This window comes from Anopheles bellator, chromosome 1 (assembly GCF_943735745.2).
Source record: "Anopheles bellator chromosome 1, idAnoBellAS_SP24_06.2, whole genome shotgun sequence".
Classification (NCBI taxonomy): Eukaryota; Metazoa; Arthropoda; class Insecta; order Diptera; family Culicidae; genus Anopheles; species Anopheles bellator.
In genome coordinates this window covers 32,185,662-32,211,511 of record NC_071285.1, presented here as the reverse complement: position 1 = coordinate 32,211,511, position 25,850 = coordinate 32,185,662, and the positions used below count along the sequence as shown (strand labels likewise).

Sequence of the window (25,850 nt, the reverse complement as noted above, 5' to 3'; positions counted from 1 at the left end):
CATCTGACATGTGCTCATTGCAATTTGATCCGTAAAGTCGCTGAAAATCGCCATCGTCATGCTTCGAGAGCAAGTTGTTTAAATATTGTACATAGTTTGAAAAGTATAAACAGCTGCTGAGTAAATTTAAATAAAAATATGTGTGTAGTAAGTATGTAAATAACAGATGATAGTGATTGTAGCTTCGTCGACACCGTAGACTTTCGGCTGTATTATTCACATCATTTTTAACATCATAATATTTTTCATATAATCGTTATTTTGTGTTGCTCTGCTTCTTCTTGATATCTGTGTGCCCAGTGAAAAACGTACAAATCAAAATCGACGCTTCTCTCACGCCCCGTTAAAATGATAATGAAATGTGAAATGATCTTTCTATCTGTACTAAATTAATTGTTCTAACTCGTTCTAAATGTCAATCTCAATCAGAAGCAGCTGACAAAAGCAACTTTTGCTCGTGATATCGAGATCAATAATTTGTGGAGTGTACAAAAAACATTCGCAAATGAGTATGTATCGTTTTAAGTGAATATTACAAAATGTGAATATAATAGTACAAACTCGGCAGCTTCGAAAATTCGAACTTACTTTCTTGTAAACCATCATTCATCGTCCACAAGTTGACGGAGGACACGAGTTTTTTTCATAACATTCATGGCACGCATTGTGTTGTACCCAAACCGGAACACAAATAGGTAAAAAGGTGAGACGATATACTTAATTCTCAAGGCCAAGGACTGATAAAGCGAAGTGATTTCGAACAAACTCTAGATCTAGTTTTTTGAGAAAATGCCAACACAAGCCAACTTAGCTACACACCACTTCAAAGTGACGAATGAAGCCCCGCGCTCAAAGTCTCTATAATATAACAACAACAACACACCTCTCCAAGTTTCGTGTTTACTTATCAATGTTATCTCGTTATATCAACGCTTTACAATGATGATTCATTGGTGGAATTGGTGACAGAAAGAGAACTGTGATGTGGCACCGGAAGTTTATCTTCTATTGTACCATTTCTCTCTATCAGTGAAATACAGTTGTAGATTTTCTGAACTTGTCTGTGTCTGATTGGTTTCTACAGGCCAACAAAATCAATGATACCTTTTTTCGTTCAAGTATCGGCAAATTGCGAGTAACTGTATAAATGTTTGAAGAGACGAATGATGGGCCCAGTGAGCTCACGCCCTTGAAGCAAAAGAAACGTACTCCACAAGGCCCAGAATATCAAATTCATTTCTCCGATGCGGTTTCGTTTTACGGCAAAAGAATTCAGGACTCTTCGTGCAACAACGGTACAACAGTCTTCGGATCGGAGGTGAATAGTGAACATCTTATAATCAACAGAGCTACCGACAGTAAAATGGATGATACAAAAAGGATTCTTCTTAAAGTCGGATTCGACTTTTTAATCTTATGCTGCGGTAAGTTTTATTCATAATGAGTTTAGAATGTAAGTTTTATTGAATCGGTATAACAAAAACATATAGGTAGATGCTCTTTCCTTGAAGTTCCAAGTTGAGTTACACTCTATTATCATAGGGTGGTCCATCAACTACCGATTACTTGATTTTAAAATCGTCACAATTCATTCTGAAATTTATAGACATTTGGTACGCTATACGCTTGCGGATAATTGGCAAACTGGGCGAAAGAACGTTTGTCTGGTGATGGTGGATTTGACCGAAAAATCATCTTTCTAACGAAGCTCATTTCCACCTCGGTGGTTATATTAATAAGCAGAAGTGTCGTACTTGAGGCTTGCGAAACCCACAGAGACTCGTACATTTGATTTCAACCGAGCGGCGCTACATGACAGTTGCAATCCATATATAAGCAAGAGAAGATCATTGAACATTGTCTCTGTTGCAAGCCCCTCGGCGGTTGTACCCGTATAAGAAGAAGGACAGACCTGTATTAAGCACTAACCCAAAATTTTGCACTCAAATTGATGCCTGTCAGGGTTCGAACTGACTGCAGCGAGTCGGATGATATAAGAGAATTCCCCTGTGTACTTCTGGATGTCGTAACAAGTTTTTAGGGGCTGGTAAAGACTGGATGACTGCAAACAACACAGTTCGTTTTTGGACGATACCTGCATTGTACGTCCCTCCACACTTATGGGATTGAAATAATCGGAAAATCCTATTGGACGCACCTCACAGAGTTTCGTCAGGTTGGGACTAAGCCCTTGTCTCAGAAAACGACAAGATAAGAATCACGATATAAGATAAGAAAGCATGTTAATATTACTTATAGATAACTAAATCTATTCTATTTGCTTTAATACGCAGCAAAACGAACGACGAAAACTTCTAGCTTGAAACCTTAAATAATCTTGTTTTTGCATTGCTCAAATTCACAAATGGCTGGAAATGGGTGCAAAAACTGGAACAGAACTGGAGTGGAACAAACAAAACAACAGGAAAAGATTTTTTTAAGTGATGTCACCTCGAACCTCAAATGTCACCTCGATAGAGAGAATAAATTATAATATACATTGTTTGATCAATTCTATACGAAACATCGATCACTTCAGCAATCTACCGAGAATAATAATGCATAGTAATTTTAAGCATATTTACGAGAAACAAACATCAAACTGAAAACAAGAATATTAATATTTTATTATACACATTTTTCCGTCATGTCTACCTTCTAGTCGGATTTCCGATTCTCATATTTTTCGTGGTTGGAGATCCGTTCAAACGAGGATTTTTCTGCGACGACGAATCATTAATGCACCCATTCCATGAATCAACCATAACGGTAAGTGTTTTGTACTGTTAAATTTTGTGTCAGGTGTTTCCTTTTTCTATATGTTTTGTTTGTCGAATAGCAGAACATCTAACAAAAATTTAAGAAGCATATATTGTTTTACAGAACTGGATGCTTTACATAATCGGCATTGCTCTTCCTATCATTGTGGTAAGATATGCTAATGGTATATGTAAATTTTGCAACTCTTATTTTATAGTTTAGCATGAAAACCAGAAAAAGGTTTGTTCCTATACGGTCAAACTAACTTTTGAATGTTTGACAACTGGACAACTGCACGTGATCTACCAGCACTCATGCTAATAAACTAACTAAAACTAATTAAAACATGTGACAAAACACGATAAAATCTCAATAAGTTTGTATTGTCACGTATCACGTGTATCGCGTTGAATCAGCTAGGTGTTATCCATCACGAATATACACAACCTGACGATGATATTTCGATGACGATGACGAAATGACAGTTCTTGACCAGCTTGATCTTCCATCAAATTTGGCGCAGGCGTTTAAATAAATGACATAAAATAGTGCCAAGAACTATCACTTCAACATCATCAATGGGGTAGACTGTATTTTCCATTTCTCAAATTTGTAGTCCTATTGCTTTCATATTGTTTTTTTTATTTTCCACAGATTGTTATCACAGAAGTAATTCGATCTAAAATGAAGCATACACAAGTACAACCCTTAAAAGTTTTCAACGCCAACATTCCTTTCTGGGTCGTGCAAGCCTATAAATCAATAGGCATGTTTGGATTTGGGGCAGTCGTCAGTCAGCTACTCACTGACGTTGGCAAATATACAATTGGACGTCTCAGACCACATTTTTTTGATGTAAGTATTAGCAGAAAAAGCGAAAGGGGCTGGGATGCCAAATCTATACAAATGCGTTATGTTAGAAACGTATGGTAACAGATAACAGTTTTAACAATTAGACAGGATTCCGAAGCAAGGAAAAAGATGAAAGCAGTAGTGAAAAAGAATTGAACAGTTGAATGGTAGCGAATAAGTAATAGTTTTGTAACGACGATTACGATTACAACAAGATTCGAAATTGCTAGCAGAAAATGATTTTCATGATCTTTTGATAAAGCTTGAATAGGCTGTTGAATTGTTACAAAAATACGCCAACACTTTCGAATATACTACTTATTTCGAAATTTAGTACGTGATTAAATCACTAGATTTCCTTTGAAGACGTTTCTGGAATTGATCAATCTGCAATCATTTTCTGTACTCATCTCGGTAGTCCTAAATGTGGCTGTAACTGCTTCCACGCCTGTTCCACTTCCTAATAAACAAAAAAAAAATTAGAAGGATCTCGATAAAATCTAAAATTCTACATTTTTTATCTCTATTCACAGGTTTGTCATCCAATGATGCCGGACAAATCTACTTGCCATGATTCGATCAATCAGGGACGATATATAACCGACTTCGTATGTACTAGTGAGAAATCCTCCAAACGCATGCTCAAAGAAATGCGTTTGTCATTTCCTAGTGGTCATTCCAGTTTCTCGATGTACACCCTAGTCTTTTGTGCTGTAAGTTGCTTCGGTCTTTTGAATCAATAAGTTCCCACATTTATCGTCGTATTTGACTTTTTTTGTGTTTCTATTTTCTGATTTTAGATTTTTTTGCAGGCTCGTATGAATTGGCGCGGCTCAAAACTTTTGAAGCATTTCTTTCAGTTTTTATTGATTCTACTTGCCTGGTACACCTGCCTCAGTCGTATTTCAGATTATAAACATCACTGGTCGGACGTTTTAGCAGGAGGTGTATTAGGAGCATCGGTTGCCGTTGTAGTGTCAAATTTTTGTACTAATTTATTTACTGTGGAACGAAACCTCGGTTTAATGACTCTTCCCCAAACCCGCTATGAGCTTAGCACAAATCATACTGGAACGGGTAATGGTAGCCAATAAATTAGTTACATAAGGATGAGTTGCAAGACGAACTCGCTAAGTAATTTTTAATGCTGAACGTAAAACATCCCTGTAGAAAGGGCTTAGTTTTTAATATTTCAAAACTTTAGTATTACAAAACTCGTACATCATGTTGCTAATGTTGGCCCATATTAAAATTTATGGTGAATATTGATTATCAATATATTATTAGAAAACTAGTAATTTATTTTGATTATTGTAAAACTACTATGTTGGCATATATGCAGTCGTGTTTCGAATAGCGAAAGTGGAAAATGCTAGTATTTTAAAACGTTATAAAACATAGAAATTGTAAACAGTTTATAACAATTGTCAAAGAAAGAGTAATTAAAATCATTTAAATTCAAATCTGAAAGTTACTTCTAACTGCCTGGCTACACGATGCGCAAATAAACGGTTTTGGCATTTCAGATAAATGCCAAACTGTTTACGCCTCGGCCAAAACATATACGTTTTTACAGAAGCGCAAACAGCTTCGCATTTATCTGAAATGTCCAAACGCCAGGCAGTAATGGTTACAAAATTACTGGTTATATATTGATTATAAACAAGAGCTGTCAAATACATAATCCGCAAAGAATTGCATATAATTCTGTTTTGAATTACGTGCACAGTTACGTGCAATTTCTTTTTTCAAACGCATCACACCTTTTTTCAGGAATGAGCCGAAGTGTATTCAGTGTAAACAAAATCGAAACCGTCTGTTTAAGCATTGAGTGTTAACTGACAAACTAACTGACCAGAAAACCACATGTGAAATTTGCCAGGTATAAAAGTAAGTCATTTCTCCACAAAATCATGATTGGTGTTGGAAAGTGGATTCATTTTGAGAATCCTTAAAAGGAAATCATGGGTAATTCCGGGGAAACCATCAAACTCGACTGCAAAACCAGATCCATGAATCCAGATCGAAAAACGACTAGATTGGGCCAGAAGAAAGGTGCATATTACTGCACCTTGCTGTGTTCGGCTTCGCAAACAAAATTGGGTTCCATGACAATGCGCGGGACACCAATCAAAACTTCTTCAAAATACAATGCTCTTGGCTTGGCTATTAAATGTTTTCGCAGTACTTTTTTAATACTTCAAAATGAAGAAACACCGAAATACTTCAACATGAAGAACTGCTACCGAAACTCATCATATTTTAATGGATGGTTATGGTGAGCATGCTCTTGCAGGAGTTGACCACACGATAGTTTCCAAACGCCTGAGTTAAATAGAAAAGATTAGAAGATATGAAAGTATTGAATAATTGGTCTCTGATTAGATCGCTGATGATGATGAGAAGTTCTACCGACACGAAACTAGCGAGTTACCTGAAAGATGGTAGAAAGTAGTAGATAACGACAGACGACGACTTTCATTAAGGTAGTCATATATTTTGTTGTTGGCTGTTGGGTAGGTAGGCTACAAATGTCGAATAAATACCGCATGAATTAATTGGAAGCCCTAATAAAACAACATTTCAGCGATCGCCCGCCATAGTAAGGTTAATTGATTGGAAGGATTGATGGATGTTGTTATTTTCCAGGCGGAAGGCTCACAAAGTTTGTGCTGTACTTTAAAATATTTATTGTCATTCAAACGATTCATATTTTGAAACGGTATTTTCAAGCAAAGATATAGTCTAAAGTGGTTTAGACCAGTCATTTCATTTAGTATCAATAATTTAACTTCGAATCCGTATAAAATCCGAAAAATAGCAATCATTCATGTCGAATGAGGTAAAGCCAAAGAACTTGTGTGAAAACCTAATGTTAGGCTGTCAACATGGTCAGCTAACTTGGCAGCCGGTTCGTCTAGCTGCGTTGTGAGAAATGAGGAGCGAACCCTACTAATACTAATAAAACCGATGGCGAAAGCAAAAGTCACTCTAGTTGTAGGTGTGAATCGAGAAACCAAGCAAATGCTTCAAGGTACTTTAGTTTCAGCGTAGAGTTCGTGTTAGATGGAAGTCGTGCTGTATTGAACACAGTGGCCGTAACATTGTGCCTGTAGTTTTGTAAGTGGCTTGTTATTTTCTGCGGACCATTTTCCATTTACACGTCGTTTTCCGCCCGTTCGATTTATCTCAAAGTTCTTCTGCTTTCTGTGTCGAGGTAGTGCAAAGTTTTATGTGTTTGCGCTGCCGCTTCTCAACTCGGTTGATTTTACTACGCTCGGACGCCGAATTAACTGTTTGATCTAAAATAATCAAGCATTCTTGAAAACCTTATGCAAATCTTACGTTGCTCTTAGCAGTGTTGTGGCAGTACGTGCGAGTGGGCTGTGTGTTGTAGAGAGGTCTAGAGCAAGAAATTAAATGTGCTGTGCAGAGAAAGTTACTTGAATATCATACGAACCGACCCGAATGACTGAAGGATTTTAAAGACAACTCGTTTGTTTTTGTTTTCTAGTTTACTTTAAATGTTTAGCGAAATAAGCCAAATGCGAAATAGGTTGGTATTTTAGATTCCATGCATAATAATTATGTTTCAGCTCAAAATGTTTCAATAGTTGTTGCTGTAGTGGATGACAGTATAAAATCGAAACGTAGAAAAAATCAAATCAGTTTGAAAAGCACACAATATTCGTCAGCAATGTGTAGTAATAGTTTACACATCGTATTTGTTTCAAAAAGCTTCCTGGATTAGCTTTAAATAAGTGCTACTTAAAGTGACCAACGATAAAACGGTGTGAGAAATCAATATACGTGATCAACAGTTGTGGCTGTTGAAATTTAATGCTGAGCAAAAGTGCACAATCGATTTGCTTGCTAAGTAAAGTGATGGATATCTTATAGCTATTACAACAGAGCATCCTAACGTTATAAAGCATCCCATCCGATCATTCCATTCACATTTTCTCTCTTTCTGTGAACTGTTTTCGGAAATGTCTTTCTCTGTCGTGTTTACCATCGCAACCTTCATAACACAACCGATTCAACACTAGCTTCGAATATCAACTCAAGGAATGTTACAAGCAATAGTGAGTAGACGATGCTTGTTTACGACCAGTGTTGACAATGTGGTATGTAGGTGATCCGTGAATGTGACAATGTATATGTTTATTGTGACGAAGAGACCATTTCATTTATTGTGTACACAAATACTCTTCGGAGTGTTAGTGCAAAGGGTTTGGGTTTATGGTTTGCTGTTGCGCGACTGCCCACGGTGGGTATTGGTAGCAATTTTCTGTTTTCTTCACTGAGAAAGTGATACTTTGGAAAACAATGTTATTTATAACGATCTAATAAAAATGCAATGGCGAGACACCTTTTTGAAACCCTCATAACGTTATCCAAAGGAAATGTTCTATGTAAGAGAGGTAGAAATCCTTAACATACTCTGCCTAAACGAACGAAAGACTCTACGCCTCGTTGAGCAACGAACCCGGTGACGAAAGCAGTCGCTGCTGACGAATTGATTGTCAGACTTCCGTAAATATGACACGCACACACCAAAACAATAACTTTTGAATTCAAATCTTAATCTGACTCAAATTTGAATCTTATGTCGAAAGTTTTGTAACACCCTATGCCCCAGCAATGGTAAGTTCGGACCTAAGCGTGCGTATCTATGATAAATACAGGCATACTTTCCCAACTAACGACTAATTATGGAGATTAGAATGGTCATTGGTAGGTTGTGTTCAAGTTCTCCTAAAACGTAAACATTTTTTAAATCTCTGACAAAATTGTTTTCAAATAAAATCGCTAGAAGCTCGAATAATTGCAGCGTTGTTTGTGATATACTGAAATAAGAAAGAGAAAGTGAGTAATACAATTTACTCTTCAGTTGTGTTGATATGGCAAAAAACATGTTTGTGAATGTTGTAAATGTTGTCATTCGTAAAAAGTAGTAGTAAACTTCAATGATCTTGAATCCTTACACACAATGAATAACTATAACACATGCTTATCCTTATTCAAGTAAGCATCAATCGGACAACTAAAAGATTCAATTGTCCAGCACCGTATGCTGCCATCTTTATCGTTAATTGAATGGATGGAAAAGGCGATCTTTCTAAATTAAAAAGAATTTGAATTGTTTAACCATCTAATGTTTAGCAGAACATGTCAACATTATCTGATATCAAATATTCGCTCCTTATCACAGGCAAAAACAAATTTTTCCTACGTGTTGTAAACTAAGGTACTGCGGAGTAAAATACTTAAAGTTAAAATCAGAACAGTTCGGTAAACAGGAAAATTAAAAAAACACATACATTTGGCATTAAACAACGCTAAGTCCCATTCTTGTCATGGAACAATTAGATAAAGCAAAACCGACCTATAACGATTGGAAAACATCGCACTTTGCATTGTATTCAACATTTCACATGTTACATCAAGCATAGATAATTCGGTTTGTTGACCATACTGACGAAGGCAATCAACCTAATATCCCGCACAATCGCACAGTTGACTGAGCTTGTAACTTTTGCCAATCAATCCGAAACAAGTGAAAGTAATGAAACCTGTTATTTGATGTTGAGTTCAAACTTGCAGTAAAGCGATTTTCCACTTCAAACACATCGTCTAAAAAAAATTCCTATATTCCTCTTCATGTCCTCGACCCGTTTTCATGTAGTGGTTTTAATTATCCATTAGGCCATTAGGCATTGATCAGGGTGAATGAACAAAAACGAGATAAGTTATGAAAAGTTTTGCTCAGTTATGCATTTTCCATAAGCCTATGGTACATTTTTATTTTGTTAGTGATACACTAATGTTAAATTACTATCAACAAGAACCATTTGCTTAGCAATAATAATCCAACAACTTTGCAAAGTAATATAACACAATTGCATCAGTTGCAAACGTGTGATAAACATTACAAAGACAACAAACTACCCTTAAATCACACCGTTGACCAACAAAAGAAAACTGCACAATAAAATTTATAGTACTGTGAAGAAATAAATGTATGTACGAAACTAGGAAGAATATTTTCACTTAACCAGAGTTAATTGCACCCAGTTAATTGAGCCAGTGTATTACACCATCTTGATTTTTATGCCACCAATCTGATATCTTTCGGCCATGTTGCAAACAATAGCCTTTGCTTCGCACACCGAAATCTGCGATTTTGTCGTTTTTAACGTCGATTTGTATATACTCATCACTCTAATTTACAACTACGGACTCCAATGTAAATACATTGGAATATTTATACAGTATTCCTTCAGACTATTTATGCGTTTCAGGTTTCGCTTCTAAGTTCGGCACTCAACTTAGCATGCGAAAATACCCATTTCTTTCACTGTTAATACTGTTATTTACAAGGATTCGGAGCTTATGATATTTCCTCGTTGAAAAAAACTAATTCGAAAAAAGATTTTTTCATTTTACTCAGTATATGATTTATTGTTCAAGTTTCATGAAAATTATTAAAACCAATTGCCGAATGGACTATCATTAGTACGCCTGGTAGTAAACCGACAGAGACTTTTGCAAATCAAACTTAAAATAAACGTCGTATGAAACTAATTTTTGAACCACATCTGATCACTCCCTCTCGAAAAAAGATTGAATAGCCACTGAAGCAAGCATACTAACACTGCAATCATAGCGAAACACAACAGTAGTTTAGTAGTAAGCGTTGGAATCTCTGTGCGCGTTACAACTAACGTTAAGTGCTTACTGCTTACAAAAGGCCTCTCTCACGTATTTACGCTTACCACTACGTCGACACTTTTAGCAACACGATTACCACCACACGGAATCTCTTTCAGGAAAGAAAATCTTTCTGCAAAAATGAAACGAAGTGAAACCAGTTTTTTAGTCATTATGCGAACCATCAAGTAGTCGTCCGAGTTTTCGGACGGGCCCTCCTGATTAGCCGGCTTCCAAACCGGACGACGGTAAAAGTAAGAAAGTGTGTAGGAAATACGTGTCAACCTCTTCGCGATATATGGCGTTCGTTGCAACTGTTTACTGTGTCTGAATCTACAATTTTTTAAGGAATGTGGTATTTCTTCCTCTACCAGATCACGAACCGATCACGAACTTCTAATTTGTTTTATAAAATTTCGACAACGATTAGTTTGCATCCAGCATAAGCTAGGAACAAAAAGCCCTATTTTCTGCAGATTGTAACATGCCAAGGTATTGCATAGAGTTTCTCCAACCATTCGAATTTCTTTTCTTCAACAAACAAAAACTAACTTTTTCCTTCAAACCTGTAATTTGTGATACATAATGCAAAGAAACGTGCCTCTCATCCAGCGAAGCTCACGTTGGGACACATTGATTTGTTTCGCCTCGAGCCTGTCTGATTCGTATGGAGAACTCGAGAAGAGAGATTGAAGGAAAATTAAGTTTCCAGAGCGTGAAAAATAAGCAAAGCATGCGCCCCCGTTCCTCGATCAATCAAACGAGACTTGTCAGCAAAAACCTCGTAGCAGAGCTATGAACAAGCAGGGCTACTCATGATTAGAATCATCTGGGTATCGGTAAAGTACAGTGTTTAATGTTCAGTCAAGAGTTTTTGTTGGATGTTCCAGTTTCTTATGGATGGTTTAGTGTTGCCCACTACTAAACTCGAACGAACTGCTTGATTGTTCTTTATTTGTTTTTGTGCAAATAAAGACACTAAACAACGATCGTATCACTAACTATTTGAAAATGTAACGCACCTAGTCAACCAATCAATACTCGCATTCCAGTAGGCCTCGTGCGAAGAAAATAATTAATTTTGAAAGCGTAAATGCACACTTAGAAAAGTTAATACATCTTGTTTATGCTTTTTCCGAAAGAATCGTATGAACTGGTGGCACATTCAATTTCTTCATTTACCTTGCGTGTTAAATTGGTTGTTTAATATTATTTTAAATTTATTTTTAAGGTTGAAAAAAAAGTTAAGATATTCTTTTATGTTGGAAAAGTGTTCTACATTACATAGAGTTTTCTCGAACGAAACATTATGAAAGCATTAAAACCATTCAAAATATCCCCAATAATCCTCCCGAGAAGATTTAAATCAATATACTCTCATTCGTAATCTCTCAGGCATTCATCATGTATCGGCCAAATTTCTACGAATCAACGTGTCTGAGATGCAACGAAGTGGTCTATCAAGTGGATAGGGTAGGTCCGCTGAAAGATTTTACTTTCTTCCACTCTGGATGCTTCAAGTGCAAACGGTGTGGAACAAAACTCACCTTAAAAACCTACTACAACAACCAACATAACCAAGATGATAAAGAGGTAAGTAATTGTATAATTAACATAGCAAACAAATGAAAAGGAATAAAGTTGTTTTGAAATAAACGTACTAACAAGAAAGTTTTACAATGTTATGCCAAAAAATTTCGTTCGTCACAAAATTGTTCATTGAAGAAATTTTCTATTTACATTCATTCACACAAATTTTAAGAATGGCACGACTTTACCTTATTGCATTGGTTTATTGCGTTTCCTTATTCTATTCATACTCATGATAAACAATTGTTGCCACAGAAATTACTGGAAATTGTGCACTCAATTTCTTCGAAACATGACCATTCTGTAAACTTACTTGTCTTTCGTAAACATAGTTGCATGCCAATTCAAGCGTTCAAACTGCCATGATGACTGACCTGCAACAAGAAGACCTTATCAAGACCTTTTCATTGAAGAACTTAGATAATTTTAATTGACTAAATTACATCAATCAGGACTTCATTTAACGAATGTTAGGTGTATTTCTAGATAAGTTCAATATACCGTTCAATCGTACTTTGCGGAACATTGTCTGCAACTGCGAACGCACTAGCCTTTTGTCTTGCTTTGTTTTGTTTTTAATAACGGAAAACTCGTTCGCTATGGGTTTCATGTAAAATGAACGTACGAAAATTGTAGCTTTGATCCTCTGTCATCGAAGGTTTTCCGATTAATGAAGCATTTTTAAGAAAAGGAAGAATATAGAAGTAAAAGTAACCGAAGTCACAAAGCGTGGTTCATATGAATTTATATTTTATTATTTTCTTATCTGTTACTAAAAATTGTCTTTAGTAGCTAAGCTTCAAAAAAATAACAGCTTACAAAACCGAACTAATAATAAAGTAAACCTTCTGCAAAAGCACCCTGTAAACACGCTGAATGTCGACATTCGACATACACAGCTGTCAGCGGGCGTGGCGTTCTCTGTCTCTGTTACTTGTCGACTACTGTCAAAGCAGCAGTGTGGCTTTGGGTTGTGTGAAAAATTCGTATTTGTGAGAAAAACAACGCAGTGAAAAACCTTGTAAAAGTATGTAATGCTTTGCAATATCTACATGACCTTCGTTTTAAAGGCGTGTTTAATTTTTCTGTACAGAGAGTGCGAGTAGTACTGCAGAAAGCAGATCGTGTGGAGCCCGCACAAACCAAGCAGTATCATGTCGGACAGTGGATCTGGATCCGACGTGGACAGTGTGGCGTCGAACCGATCCCGGAAAAGCATCGTATCAAACCGTTCAGTCTCTCGGTCTGTTTCCCGTTCTCGCTCGGCATCGGCATCACAGTCTGATAACGAGCCACCCCGAAAAAAGAACCGCAAAAAACGAAACCGTATGGAGGATAATGATGATGAAGATGAAGTGGAGGATGAAGAAGAAGACGCTGAGGACGAGCAGGAACCGGAAGGAGAAGACTTGAACTCAGAGGATGAATATGACGAGGAGGAGGAAGACGATGACGACAATCGGCGCGGTGGGCGTAAGAAAAAGAAAAAACCGGAACGTTTCGGTGGGTTCATTATCGACGAGGCAGAAGTGGACGATGAGGTGGACGAGGATGACGAGTGGGAGGACGGCGCCCAAGAGATGGGCATCGTGGGTAACGAAATCGAGGAAGTGGGGCAGACGGCACGCGAAATTGAAAATAGGCGCCGAGGAACTAATTTGTGGGATTCGCATAAAGAAGATGAGCTGGCTGAGTACTTGAAACGTAAGTACGCGGATGGGTCGGTGGCACGACGTCAGTTTGGCGACGGGGGTGAGGAAATGTCCGACGAAATTACGCAACAAACATTACTACCCGGCATCAAGGATCCAAATCTGTGGATGGTGAAATGTCGCATAGGGGAAGAGAAGGCAACGGCGTTGTTGCTGATGCGCAAATTTCTCACCTATCAGAACACGGACCAACCACTGCAGATAAAAGCAGTCGTTGCGCCTGAGAGCGTGAAGGGCTACATCTACATCGAGGCATATAAGCAGGCACATGTAAAAGCGGCAATCAACAATGTGGGCAATCTGCGCGTAGGCATCTGGAAGCAGGAGATGGTACCGATCAAGGAAATGACGGATATTCTGAAAGTTGTGAAGGAGCAAACAGGGCTGAAACCGAAGCAATGGGTCCGACTAAAGCGGGGCATCTATAAAGATGACATTGCACAGGTGGACTATGTTGATTTAGCACAAAACCAGGTGCACTTGAAGCTGCTGCCACGCATCGATTATACACGGCTAAGGGGCGCTTTAAGAACCACGCAGCAGGAAGGTAGCGACAATAAACGCAAGAAGCGACGTCCAGCAGCGAAATCGTTCGATCCGGAAGCGATCCGTGCGATAGGCGGCGAAGTGACATCTGATGGAGACTTTTTAATTTTCGAGGGTAATCGTTACTCGCGCAAAGGTTTTCTCTACAAGGCGTTCACGATGTCGGCCGTACAGGTGGAAGGCGTAAAGCCTACGTTGGCAGAGCTAGAACGATTTGAGGAACAGCCAGAAGAGATCAACATCGAATTGGCCGTTTCGTCGAAGGAGGATCCCGTTTCTGCACATTCATTCTCAATGGGCGACAATGTGGAAGTTTGCGTTGGCGATTTGATGAATCTTCAGGCGAAAATCATTGCCATTGATGGTTCACTGATTACGGTAATGCCAAAGCACGAGGAACTGCGCGATCCACTCATCTTCAAAGCGAGCGAGCTGCGCAAGTACTTCAAGACAGGCGACCATGTGAAAGTGCTTGCCGGAAGATACGAGGGCGAGACGGGGTTGATTGTGCGTGTAGAATCTGCACGCGTGGTGCTTGTATCAGACCTGACAATGCACGAGCTGGAAGTATTGCCCCGCGATCTGCAACTCTGCACGGATATGGCAACGGGTGTAGACTCTCTCGGCATTTACCAGTGGGGTGATCTAGTTCAGCTTGATGCGCAAACCGTCGGAGTGATAGTCCGTCTGGAGCGCGAAAATTTTCACGTGCTAGGAATGCATGGGAAGGTGATCGAATGTAAGCCGACAGCGTTACAAAAACGGCGTGAAAATCGAAATACAATTGCTTTGGACTGGGATCAAAATCAGATCCGACGGAAAGATATCGTCAAAGTAATGGAAGGACCTCATACAGGCCGCGATGGAGAGATCAAACATCTTTACCGTAATCTTGCTTTCCTGCATTCGCGGATGTACACAGAAAATGGGGGCATTTTTGTGGTGAAAACTCGTCACTTACAGCTCGCTGGTGGAAGCAAGAACACCCTCCCAAGCAACCCAATGATGAGCCCATTTGGTGGTGTTATGTCACCACGGATTCATTCACCCATGCATCCGTCCGGAGGTCGCGGCGGCTCAGGTAGCACTGGTTCAGTGCGCGGTGGACGAGGTGGGGGACGTGGAGGAGCACGTATTTCCAGAGATCGGGAGATTCTTGGCCGCACGATCCGTATAACGGGCGGACCGTACAAAGGTGCTGTTGGTATCGTGAAGGATGCAACGGAGACCACAGCTCGCGTGGAGCTGCATTCTTCTTGCCAAACAATCTCTGTTGATCGTAATCACATCGCCGTCGTTGATGGTGCAGCTGTGGTTCGCGAAGGAAGTATGTCCTCGTACATGCGCACACCAAGCCGCACACCGGCCAGCAACTATGGCGCTCAAACACCGGTCTATTCCGGATCGAAAACACCGCTGCATGGTTCACAAACACCCCAGTACGAACCGGGAAGTCGCACTCCGTATGGTTCAATGACGCCATCGCACGATGGTTCAATGACACCTCGGCACGGTGCTTGGGATCCATCCGTGTCGAACACACCAGCACGAGGAAACGATTTCGATTTTATTGAAGAACCATCGCCATCCCCCGGTTACAACCCGAGCACCCCTGGCTATCAGGTGAACACACCCTACGCGCCACACACGCCGGGTAACACGTTTAATACGGATAATTACAGTCCAAATCCAAGCCCGTCCCCGTATCAGGTCGGTGGATATATAGGCACTCCATCACCAAGTGCTTATTCTCCTGCAACGCCCGGTGCTCCCGCTTCACCTTATAATCCGCAGACACCTGGAGCTGGACTAGATCCGCAGCTCGGCGAATGGTTCACGAACGATATTGAAGTAACGATCCGAAGTCACGGCGATTCTGATTTGAGTGGCCAAACAGGCATTATCCGAACGGTCGACAACGATGATTGCGTTGTGTATCTGCCGGAAGAAGATCGTTGCGTCACTGTGCCAATCACAAACTTACAGCCTGTGTTGCCCGAACCCGGGGATAAATTCAAGATCATTGTCGGTGAAGATCGCGAAGCCATCGGCGAATTCATCAACATGTCCGGTAACAACGAAGCATTGGTCACCATTAACGGTCACTCAACGCTCATCCCACTTAACTCCATGTGCCGTTATAAAGAACCGAACAAAATATAGAATACTGTCTAATGTTTTGCACGGCAGCCTACGGACCATAATTATTCGTTTTTACATTAATTATTTTAAAATTTATTCCACGATTGTATGAAAAATACTTACATGATTATCCAGAAACGCGTTAAATAAATATTTCTTTATATATATATATATCTTCTGCATCGCATCCCGTTTTAGTACTTTGATTCACAGCCGTAGATGATCAATCACAAGTTTATTTGTTATTCTTAGAACGGACATAGCCAGACTAATATAAATTATAATCTTGCACTTCTACTTCCATGTATATTAGGTAGTTTCAATATATTATAGTTTAGATTTTATACCACCAAACCATACTCCTATTCACAGGTGTATTGCTGCTCTCACGTACCAAAAAGTGGTCCTGGTCACTTCGATCAAACATCCGTTGGTATTCGACAGGCTCTGAATGTCCCAAAAAGCACAAACTACGTAAATGAGCAAATTCGTGGTCATCGGAATGATGGTGTCGACGGTAAGATAATGGAGAACTATGGATGAAATGTACTATCTGCTTGTAAAAACCATTTTGCATTACTGAAGAAACTACAAAATGTAGTTGTTAAGCTACATTCTCGTATGCACGCTGTCAAACATAATTAGTAACTAAATTAGTAAGCTCAAGTAAGTGCAACAAATCAGTAGCGTTTATGATTGTTTGCCGTTTGTATCATTATATGTTACTCAGCCAAAAGAGAAATTTTCTTTTATCCCTACTTATCTATCTTAACTTTTAACAGAAACGCCCACGCCAGAACCGTTTACATACTACTGTGGTAACAAAATATCAGGAATTTATTTATAAATCAAAAAGCTTCAATCTTCTAAATCTATGCCTACATTAGTTCAAATGTTTAAAACGGTGCTCACCTATTTATCACAAATATTTCCCAACTCTCCTACCCCATAGGAGCGCAACGATTAGGGACTCCGAATGGTTACAATAATGGCAGCAAAGAAGGTAACACAACACTCCAAACCGAGTCCGATTACAAGTATGGTCGTTTCGATGCAAGCGCATTGCACATAGCGCATGCATTGAAGCAGACAGAGATACAGAAAGCTTACGACAAGCCACGGGAAAAACCGATCGATTACTATCTAGTAAGTAACAGCGTGCATGTTAATCATATGGACTTAACAGCTATATATCATGCAAATAACTGAATATTCAGTTAGCTCTATTTTACACTGTAAGCTACTTCGAAATTTCACATGCTGATAATTCCATTCCTTTTTTTACAAATCACAAGTCGTCAAACAGGCTCGAATAGCCGAAGGTTTTACATGTTGAAACACACCCAAGTTATTCTTTTGTTGAACCTTAAAATAATACTGTCGACGTGCTCTATCGTGAAATTCAACTACCTACGGCATACGGACCTAAATCCAACACCGGAAACGGCCGGACACAATTTATTTTTAATTTATCAGATAGAATATCATTTCAGCTCTTCATTTTGCTCCTTTGATGGTCAAACCTAATACAGGGGAATAACTGTTTTTTATGAATTTCTTATGAAATTGCATCCCGTGTCGCTAGCAAAACTCGGAAAGCACCGTGGATAATATAAAATTGCCTATTAAATATTCAACTATTTGTATAAATTATGCACTCAATTATATGTTCAACATGGAGAAAGAAACTAAACTATTCTCGTTTTTCCTTAGGCCCGTGATGAGCAGGCAAAGTTGGAAATGAAACACCGAAAAGAAGAGGATGATCTGTATAGAAAGTTTGCTAGAAAAAGAGAAGAAGAGGATCGTAGAATGCAGAACGAGATTCAGGTTTGAGATGCAATGAAAATATCCTTGAATAGTTTGATGATATTCCTGATAATTTAATGTAATTGCAGGATGAATGGGAGCGCGAGCTACAACGATTGACGCACAAGTTTGAGAAGGAATTAACCACTAGCCGGAGATCGCGAGAGGATCAAAATATACTGACGCTCAAGCATGAGCAACAGAAGGAAGATTTGGAAAAAAACATGACCATACGGAAAACTAAAAAAAAGGAAAGTCTGACGAGAAAATTACTGGAGCACGAACGTACTGAGACCGCAGCGCTAGTCGATCGGCAATCAAGCGAAATGCTTGAGCTGATCAGTGTGCGGCGCAGCGAATATATGCAAAGTGAAAGCATTTTTCTCGACGATGATGTCAACGAAACCGTAATGGCCTTAGAATATCCACTCGTTGCGCCCAAGCCGGCACCACCGGCGTTAAGCAAATTTCAGGTGTACAACGATCCGGTCGAGTTTCAGGACGTCGATCAGATCGCGATAACCGTGGCACAGGAAGATCAGAAAACCTTTACTGATTTAGTACGGCAGCTAGTTGGACGCTGTACTTCGGACATAGAGAAGGCTCGCACCATTTTTCGGTGGATAACGGTAAAGAATCTGAATACAATGACGTTCGACGACAACTTGCGTGGTGATACCCCAATGGGGTTACTACGCGGCATCAAGTACGGCACGGAAAGCTACCACGTTCTTTTTAAACGACTGTGTAGCTACGCCGGTCTCCATTGCGTCGTAATTAAGGGTTACTCAAAAAGTGCAGGATATCAACCAGGAGTGAAGTTTCAAGACTCAAGGTAAGCGAAGTAAGCTAAATTCGTGTCAAATGCAATTATCAGAGATGCACAGTCATAAGACACGGTGACCATTACGGTACCGCTAAGGATGGATTTGGCAGACACGGAACGGAGTTAGTATGACACTCTTGTTTTAATGAGATGAATACATCTGGGTTCTGCAGCCATCCGAAAAATTCCAGATTCCGCAACTCTTGGAATGCTGTTTATGTGGCCGGCGCATGGAGGTTCGTGCAGTGCAACTGGGGGGCACGCCATCTCGTGAACGCGAAGGAAGCCCCCAAAACCGGAAAAGGCAAAAATGATAGTCTGCGGTACGAGTACGACGACCACTACTTTCTTACCGATCCACGGGAGTTTATTTATGAGTTTTTCCCGCTACAAGAAGAGTGGCAATTGTTGAAACGACCAATAACGCTGACCGAATTTGAAAATTTACCTTTCGTACGATCATTATTTTTTCGCTATGGTCTTCATTTTGCCGACGATGGCTATGGCGCGGTTGTATACACGGATGAGACGGGTAATGCTCTTCGCTGTCTTCACCCCAAACGGCTCTCATACATATACTAATGATGATTGATTTGCAGGTGCCGCGACCGTCAGAATAGCAATGCCGTCGAATATGCAAGGATGTTTAATTTTCCATTATAATCTTAAATTCTACGACAGCGACGAAGATTTGTTCAATGGAGTATCTCTGAAGCGTTTTGTAATGCAGTCCGTAATCAGTAATGTGGTTGCGTTTCGGGTACACGCGCCTTGTTCTGGTGCCTTTTTGCTCGATATTTTTGCAAATGCAGTCACTCCGCAGGAATATCTCACAGGAGAGCCGATGAAATTCAAAAGTGTTTGTAAATTCAAAGTAAGTCACGACCGGATCTACACCCCCCTTGATTACCATTCGACGTTCATTTAATTCATTTTCATTGCGTATCCTTTAGATCTGTTGTGAGGAACTGCAAACCGTCATGGTACCCTTGCCTGACTGTGCCAGCGGCGAGTGGGGTCCTACAAAGGCTACCAGGTTGTTTGGACTCATTCCAATTACTCATCCGGAACCGCTCATATTTGCCGGACGTGCTATCGAACTGCAGTTTCGTATGTCTCGACCACTAACAGACTTCATGGCTACGTTACACAAGAATGGAGTCGAAGAAAAGAAACTATCAAAATACGTTCAGCAGACAATACTTGATGACATGATAACATTCAATATAAGGTGTGTTTTAGTCATCACTTCGAAACCTATGGCAGACCGTCGTTCTAACCATTTTTAAATATCCACTCTCGACTATAGCTTCCCGGAAGAAGGACAATACGGCTTGGATATCTACACAAGGGAAGTAGGAACGGTGTCACACAACAACAACCCTTTAAACGAGAAACATTTGCTCACACACTGCTGCAAGTACCTCATCAATTCGTCCAAAAGGAACTGATGCCGAATGGCCCTTATTTGAGTGGACGCGTGTACTGTAATAGTTAACATTCGCTGTGCATATTTTAAACGAAATTTACCATTACTAATATTTTCGGAACAAAAAACAAACACTTAATAACAAATGTACGTTCACCATAACAAAACTCGTATTCTTAGTACAATTGAATTATTTTTAATCGTAGTAATGTAATGATTAAAATAAACCTGTTATAACTTTAAACACGCTGAGTTTATCTTTTGGTTTAAATGCTTCAAGCGATGTTCAAGATTTTCAAACTTTTTTTTCTCGTTTGTTATTTGTTGTTGTTTGCGGGAACGCTCACCTTCCATCGCTTTAAGCTCTTGGCGTTTTTCTTCAATTTGAACAATTAGCGCCTATGAATGAAGGAATACTCGTCACCAAGCGGAACAATGTTTGATTGAATATAAAGTCACTTACCTCGGTTCGGTCCTTCTGAAAGGAAAGTTGAAATAAATAAAACTTAAGCATCCAATTAAGTTTGTTTGCAATCAATGGTCGTATCTGCTCAGTAACAAGCTTTCCCGTAGGACGCCACGCAGCTGCTTGGTTCCCAGCTTGCTCACTTTTCATCAATTCCATTATTTGTATGTTGCTATCTATATCAGCTTCTTCATACAATTTATTCATTGTTTTTATGAACGTTTCGAAAAGCTCGCTTTGAAACTCGCGAACCAATGACTGAAGATCTTGAGCGTCAGTGAAGTGTGCTTTAAACGCATCAAATTTTTCGACTCTGAAACAGGGAAAACAAATACATTATGCTACACATGCGACACAAATTCGTTTGTTATTGTTTATACCTTATTTCGTTCACTAACGCTTGATAAGCAGAGATAAACTTCTCACGCGAACCAAACTCTGCCATTGTAATTCCTTTATCACGTTAATGCAACGCCGGGCTTTTGAATTGTTGACATCTGAAGCCATTGTAGTTTACTTCTACTGTCCGATTACTCCAACCCCTTTTTTGACGGCGAAACCATTAAGTCCAATGTACATGTACGACGAAAGAAAAACAAATGTAATGATAAAAAACAATCGACGCTGTTGTTGTATTTTCAAATATATTCTATCATTATAGTTTCTATTTATACGCCTTCGATGAGTAATAGATTATTGTTAAAGATTTAAAACTTATTCAAGTCATCTTTTCTGACACATTTCATTTGCACGGCGGACGTAGATGAATCGCACTGGCAACACTGCTGTGGAGAACGTTGACAAATCAGAGAAAGCGACAAAAATGAGCTGACGAAGGAATTGTTGATCGACGGAGCTGAACATTTTTTATAAGTTTACTTGTACACGGCTGCGTTGCACACCCGCGTACAGTATTTTAACGGCAATCGTTAAGAAAATGAATATCTTCACGTCACATCTCGACTTTAAAAAACCGTAATATGAAGCGTTTGAGGTAAATATTCCCATTCGTAGCCTGTAGTGATAAATGTCATCCTAGTATTTTGTAAATCTCATTTCAGGGTTAAAACTGTGGGCAACAATAGCAATGTTTGCGTGGAAGACCAAAACCCCAGCAAGTTCGACGTGGCTTTGGTAGAAAATAAAGCTGATTCGGTCGAGAGATGGTTAGAAGCACAGATATTGCCAAGCGATACGCTGCAAGCCATCGCATTGAGGTTCAATTGTTCGGTAATCTTTGTGTGATAAGCGCGTAGCCAGTCAGCTACAATGAAATTAATTGACTTTGAGTATTGTAGATCGCGGTTTTAAAGAAGCTCAACAAAATCGACAAGGACAACGAAATCTACGCACGTAACGTGATTCGCATTCCTGTGACACCGCACTCAATATTGTTGGAAACGCTGCCGAGAGTTCACACAAGCGGTAACAGTAGCCCCAGGAATGCTACGAGCAACCCGGAACAATATCACAATTCTACAAGTTGTGATATTACGCTGGATGAGAAACTTATTGTAGCAGCTGTTAGCAGTGCATCGTATGAAACAAACATCACGGGCCAAAGTGCAAAGTCTTCCGAAGAAATTAGGGAAAGTATTGGTCGAGTAGACGAGTGCTATCTTGACGATTCGCAACCTTTATTGATCGATGACGAAAACTTACCACAACCACGAGCGCTACGGTTACCAGCTAACGATTTTTCATGCAATGGAAGTGATTGTGATATTTCATGGATATGTCTGCTCGTTTTTATTTTAGCTTTATGCTTTGCTATCCCACTTATTTATGTAGTATATATAGCGGAGCACAGGGAAAAATTCCATCACGGTAATTTTAGGGATAATCATAGCATACAAATTTAACAACCATGATCACTACTTGCTGTTCTACAGCATCTTCAATTGGAAATCGATTCAATAAAAAGTGCCTTTTGCAAATGTTATAGCTCGTTAAATAAAATAATTTTCTTCTAAACCTCCTGACGTGATCAAAAGCCAAAAAGCTTTCCATGCTCTATTTGTGTTTTCTGTAAAATTTACTATAATTTATTTCAGATTTGCTGAGCAAAGTAAAGTGGCAGGTATAAAAGATATTATCAGTGGTATTAATAATTCATTTTATGTCACAGTCTCACATATGTTTGAATGAATAAACTCTAATTTACATTTTTCTTGTTAAATAATAGTACGCACCTAACAAACTCGAATTGGAAAAAATGGACGGATCCAATGTGATTGAGGATTTTTGCTTTGTATTTTTGGGTTGCCATTTCCGTCTTAATTAGATTGATATTTCAAGAAGCTTCTAATACTTCTGCTAAACTGCAAAAATGCAAATCTAAATAGAAATACTTATAGAACCTAAAATATTTTTGAATTTTTTCGGACGAATTTGACCCCAACGAATCCTTGGGGTTTTTTGATTAATTTGTTGATTTACAACACTCGCGCGCTGAAATTATAGTAATAATTATCTAATGTAATACAAATACTAAACATTAATTATTTTCAAACAGCCCTCAAAGACTCAATATTTCTCGCTTCCAGTATTTTACCCCGCGCAAGTTAAACAAATACGAAATGCAAGCTCCACCATATTTTGGGGGGCATCTGCGCGTAAACAAACGTACAACTCCTTTGATGGACTGTGAAATAGCCTTCCAATGACCCAAACGTCTAACCGCTCTCCGGATATATGATCTTTTGTGAGAGATAAGCGTATTCCTTGTTCCTTGATGGGCAGAAGAGAACGCTGAGTGTTTAGTTTACTAGACTCGTTGATGAGGAGTGTTCGAAATTTTCTTGAATTCTCGAAGGTCGTGTGAATGATGGTACAGGTTTTCCGAAACAGGTTCATCACTATATCAGTTTTCGGTGTTGTTGTCCCATTGAACGTCGGGGCTAGGAAACAACCTGCCCCCGCTTCTAATTGCACGTAGTAATAAAGTAGATTCTCAATACCACAAGTAATCAATGTTGGTACGAGTTCGGAAAACTCTTTACATCGGCTTTCACACGACAAATCAGTTATGTCGAAACTGCTGCTCCGTTGACTGTCCACGCTTTGGCCCCAATCCGAGTCGTCGTCGTCATCGTGATCTGTATAATTTTCTTCACGAGCAGGCGGAGTTTTAATCGAGCTAGATGCGTTCGATTCTTCATCGTGTGCTTTTGCGATTTGCGATCGTTCATCATTCAATCCTGGAGCAAGATTCTGGTGTGGCTCCATGTTTGTAACATTACTCGAAACGCACTGCGGTCGTCTGTTGGACTCGACCCATATCCGAATGAGATGCTCAATTCCCGTAGATTTGAAGTATTTCAGCATATCTTGTATTTCATCGATGTATCGCGAAAATGATTTGTTGTGGGCTGTATCGATTGGAACCTCTAAAATCACCACCATCAGAAGGCTACCGATCGACGCAAGCATTAAGTATGCATCGTTTTTCTCGTGAAAGCCTTCTTCGCAGTATTGTTTTGGATAGAACTTTCTCCAAATGGCCAAGTTTTTTACATCGGTAGTATTAAACAACTCAAATATTCCAAAATTTTTCAACACTGCTTCCACATCCATCACGTATTGCCCGCTAAGATGTGTACAAACTAGTTGTTGTTTGTAGTAAAGTGCACACCCTATCACAGTCATCATGCAAAAGAGATCCACAAAATCATCGTTCCAGTTGCGATAGTCCATTGCTTCTATTTCTCCCAGGGCGTCGTCAATGCGTAGTTGAATTTCCTTCGGCAAAGGTACAAGGTGTGCTTGCGGAAAGGTTTTTTCGAACCTATCGCAATGCCTGTTGGCTTTGATCGAATGGCGTATCATTTCGCACAGCTGCATTAACTCCGTAAGCTGATCCACAGGTTTGTTGAAAGCTTTGCCGATACTCTGGTAGAGCGCGTTAAGGCAGCGACAGATCTGCTCACTTTTCTTTTTCACCGCAAACACAGATGAGTATTTGGAATTGAAACCTAACAACAAAATGCCATCATCCACCATCGTGTAGGTTGTATAGTATAGCACGTTCCTTATTTTCAAACATGTCATAACCGATTGTTGCTCGAACGAATGGTTGAATATTGAATGTAGTGTTACGAAGCTACCTCTAGAATTGAAAAGACAATTGTTTTCGCGTGTAGGATAGCAAAATTTCACGTCGAGTTCATCATTTTGGGTGTATTCTTTAGAAATGTAAATCATGCTGAATATAAGATCGTTATTACTCATCGTTTGAATATCTTCCTTATCGAACAACGTTTCCTGACTTTGTATCAAATCCATAAAGTTGGTTATCTTGATCTCAATAGAGTTACTCATGTCGGGTTCGATCATTTCAAAAAATGTTATTTTCACGATACTCGGAATTTTGGTTGATCCTTCCAGTAAGGATTCGAAATTATCCACAGTCACTGATTCTGTATCAATTGCTTTTATCCAGTCTTTGGATTTAACCAGTTTACCCTTCGTGAATACCGAGTATTCTTTGATTTTATCCACCATCAGCTTGCGTCCATCAGGAAAGAGGCTTGTTGTGATTCCTAGAATAGTCTCGGTCAAGGGCAAAACTTCTTTTAAAAGTATATTTTTTTTGGGTGCGATGCTAATTATGATATCTTTCTGGACTCCATTTATCAGATCTTTTTTCGACGCATCGATTACGCTTACGCGAAATAGTTTATGTTTGCTCTTGTCCCGCTGCCCGAACCTCGATAAAATGCTTTCCTTTTTTCGAATGGAAAGTCGGCGAAACTCGTTGCGGAAATAAATCGAATCGAATATCATCGATTTGGAACTGCAAACTAGGTCGAATTTCACGAAAAATAGCGAATTCTTCTCAATATATTGATTCCATTCGGAATCGGACGAATCATTCGACTGATCGTCCGTCCAAATTTGGTTTTGCATTATTGCACTTTATTTATCACTCGATAAATAATAATAATACGATACGATTATACACGTAATAATAATAATACGACTTTACACGTCTTGTCACCGGAA

At 39.3% G+C, this 25,850-nt stretch overlaps 6 protein-coding genes across 12 annotated transcripts; 4 read left to right on the top strand and 2 right to left on the bottom strand.

Moving 5' to 3' along the window:
* The first annotated feature begins 453 nt into the window (after positions 1-453).
* LOC131216739 (putative phosphatidate phosphatase) lies at positions 454-5,882 on the top strand. Of its 4 annotated transcripts, none has more exons than XM_058211303.1 (7): positions 454-703; positions 1,120-1,424; positions 2,663-2,769; positions 2,884-2,928; positions 3,415-3,615; positions 4,146-4,325; positions 4,425-5,882. In XM_058211303.1, the coding sequence occupies exons 2-7, from the start codon at positions 1,148-1,150 to the stop codon at positions 4,704-4,706; spliced, it is 1,092 nt and encodes a 363-aa protein (XP_058067286.1). In that variant the 5' UTR covers positions 454-703; positions 1,120-1,147; the 3' UTR covers positions 4,707-5,882. The 4 variants fall into 4 exon arrangements, with proteins under 4 accessions (XP_058067286.1, XP_058067288.1, XP_058067287.1 ...); XM_058211305.1 differs by having other exon boundaries at positions 1,277-1,424; positions 4,413-5,524; XM_058211304.1 differs by having other exon boundaries at positions 1,270-1,424; positions 4,413-5,523.
* Positions 5,883-6,680: 798 nt separating this feature from the next.
* Positions 6,681-20,618, top strand: LOC131216737 (hillarin). 4 transcript variants are annotated; one of them, XM_058211298.1, is made up of 10 exons: positions 6,681-6,732; positions 11,722-11,919; positions 16,689-16,833; positions 17,269-17,462; positions 18,030-18,146; positions 18,215-18,960; positions 19,125-19,483; positions 19,551-19,825; positions 19,905-20,182; positions 20,261-20,618. In XM_058211298.1, the coding sequence occupies exons 2-10, from the start codon at positions 11,731-11,733 to the stop codon at positions 20,400-20,402; spliced, it is 2,445 nt and encodes an 814-aa protein (XP_058067281.1). In that variant the 5' UTR covers positions 6,681-6,732; positions 11,722-11,730; the 3' UTR covers positions 20,403-20,618. The 4 variants fall into 4 exon arrangements, with proteins under 4 accessions (XP_058067281.1, XP_058067280.1, XP_058067283.1 ...); XM_058211297.1 differs by lacking the exon at positions 6,681-6,732 and adding an exon at positions 7,048-7,168; XM_058211300.1 differs by lacking the exon at positions 6,681-6,732 and adding an exon at positions 10,716-10,818 and having other exon boundaries at positions 19,143-19,483.
* Positions 12,892-16,453, top strand: LOC131216736 (transcription elongation factor SPT5). The gene is made up of 2 exons (XM_058211296.1): positions 12,892-12,943; positions 13,010-16,453. The coding sequence occupies exon 2, from the start codon at positions 13,071-13,073 to the stop codon at positions 16,335-16,337; it is 3,267 nt and encodes a 1,088-aa protein (XP_058067279.1). The 5' UTR covers positions 12,892-12,943; positions 13,010-13,070; the 3' UTR covers positions 16,338-16,453.
* Positions 20,535-21,291, bottom strand: LOC131216741 (uncharacterized). The gene is made up of 3 exons (XM_058211307.1): positions 21,227-21,291; positions 20,844-21,159; positions 20,535-20,779 (listed from the first exon to the last, which is right to left on the bottom strand). Exons 1-3 carry the CDS (start codon positions 21,289-21,291, stop codon positions 20,612-20,614), a joined length of 549 nt encoding a protein of 182 aa, XP_058067290.1. The 3' UTR covers positions 20,535-20,611.
* Positions 21,292-21,669: 378 nt separating this feature from the next.
* Positions 21,670-22,872, top strand: LOC131211858 (lysM and putative peptidoglycan-binding domain-containing protein 4). Its single transcript, XM_058205550.1, has 3 exons — positions 21,670-21,840; positions 21,908-22,076; positions 22,145-22,872. The coding sequence occupies exons 1-3, from the start codon at positions 21,827-21,829 to the stop codon at positions 22,706-22,708; spliced, it is 747 nt and encodes a 248-aa protein (XP_058061533.1). The 5' UTR covers positions 21,670-21,826; the 3' UTR covers positions 22,709-22,872.
* LOC131211776 (protein inturned) lies at positions 22,578-25,828 on the bottom strand. The gene has a single exon (XM_058205425.1). It carries the CDS (start codon positions 25,752-25,754, stop codon positions 23,397-23,399), a length of 2,358 nt encoding a protein of 785 aa, XP_058061408.1. The 5' UTR covers positions 25,755-25,828; the 3' UTR covers positions 22,578-23,396.
* Between the last annotated feature and the right edge of the window lie 22 nt (positions 25,829-25,850).

What these genes read in the sequence shown, in the direction of transcription:
- LOC131216737 (XM_058211298.1), top strand. Translation starts at nt 11,731, where the DNA reads ATGTATCGGCCAAATTTCTACGAATCAACGTGTCTGAGATGCAACGAA. An exon ending in GTGAAGTTTCAAGACTCAAG is followed by an intron (nt 18,961 to 19,124) that starts GTAAGCGAAGTA and finishes TGGGTTCTGCAG; the next exon opens with CCATCCGAAAAATTCCAGAT. An exon ending in AAAGTGTTTGTAAATTCAAA is followed by an intron (nt 19,826 to 19,904) that starts GTAAGTCACGAC and finishes CGTATCCTTTAG; the next exon opens with ATCTGTTGTGAGGAACTGCA.
- LOC131211776 (XM_058205425.1), bottom strand. Translation starts at nt 25,754, where the DNA reads ATGCAAAACCAAATTTGGACGGACGATCAGTCGAATGATTCGTCCGAT.
- LOC131216739 (XM_058211301.1), top strand. Translation starts at nt 1,148, where the DNA reads ATGTTTGAAGAGACGAATGATGGGCCCAGTGAGCTCACGCCCTTGAAG. An exon ending in CTTTTTAATCTTATGCTGCG is followed by an intron (nt 1,425 to 2,662) that starts GTAAGTTTTATT and finishes TCTACCTTCTAG; the next exon opens with TCGGATTTCCGATTCTCATA. An exon ending in TCAGACCACATTTTTTTGAT is followed by an intron (nt 3,616 to 4,145) that starts GTAAGTATTAGC and finishes CTCTATTCACAG; the next exon opens with GTTTGTCATCCAATGATGCC.
- LOC131211858 (XM_058205550.1), top strand. An exon ending in CATTGAGGTTCAATTGTTCG is followed by an intron (nt 22,077 to 22,144) that starts GTAATCTTTGTG and finishes TGAGTATTGTAG; the next exon opens with ATCGCGGTTTTAAAGAAGCT.
- LOC131216736 (XM_058211296.1), top strand. Translation starts at nt 13,071, where the DNA reads ATGTCGGACAGTGGATCTGGATCCGACGTGGACAGTGTGGCGTCGAAC.
- LOC131216741 (XM_058211307.1), bottom strand. Translation starts at nt 21,291, where the DNA reads ATGGCAGAGTTTGGTTCGCGTGAGAAGTTTATCTCTGCTTATCAAGCG. An exon ending in GCGTTAGTGAACGAAATAAG is followed by an intron (nt 21,160 to 21,226) that starts GTATAAACAATA and finishes TCCCTGTTTCAG; the next exon opens with AGTCGAAAAATTTGATGCGT. An exon ending in TTCAGAAGGACCGAACCGAG is followed by an intron (nt 20,780 to 20,843) that starts GTAAGTGACTTT and finishes CTTCATTCATAG; the next exon opens with GCGCTAATTGTTCAAATTGA.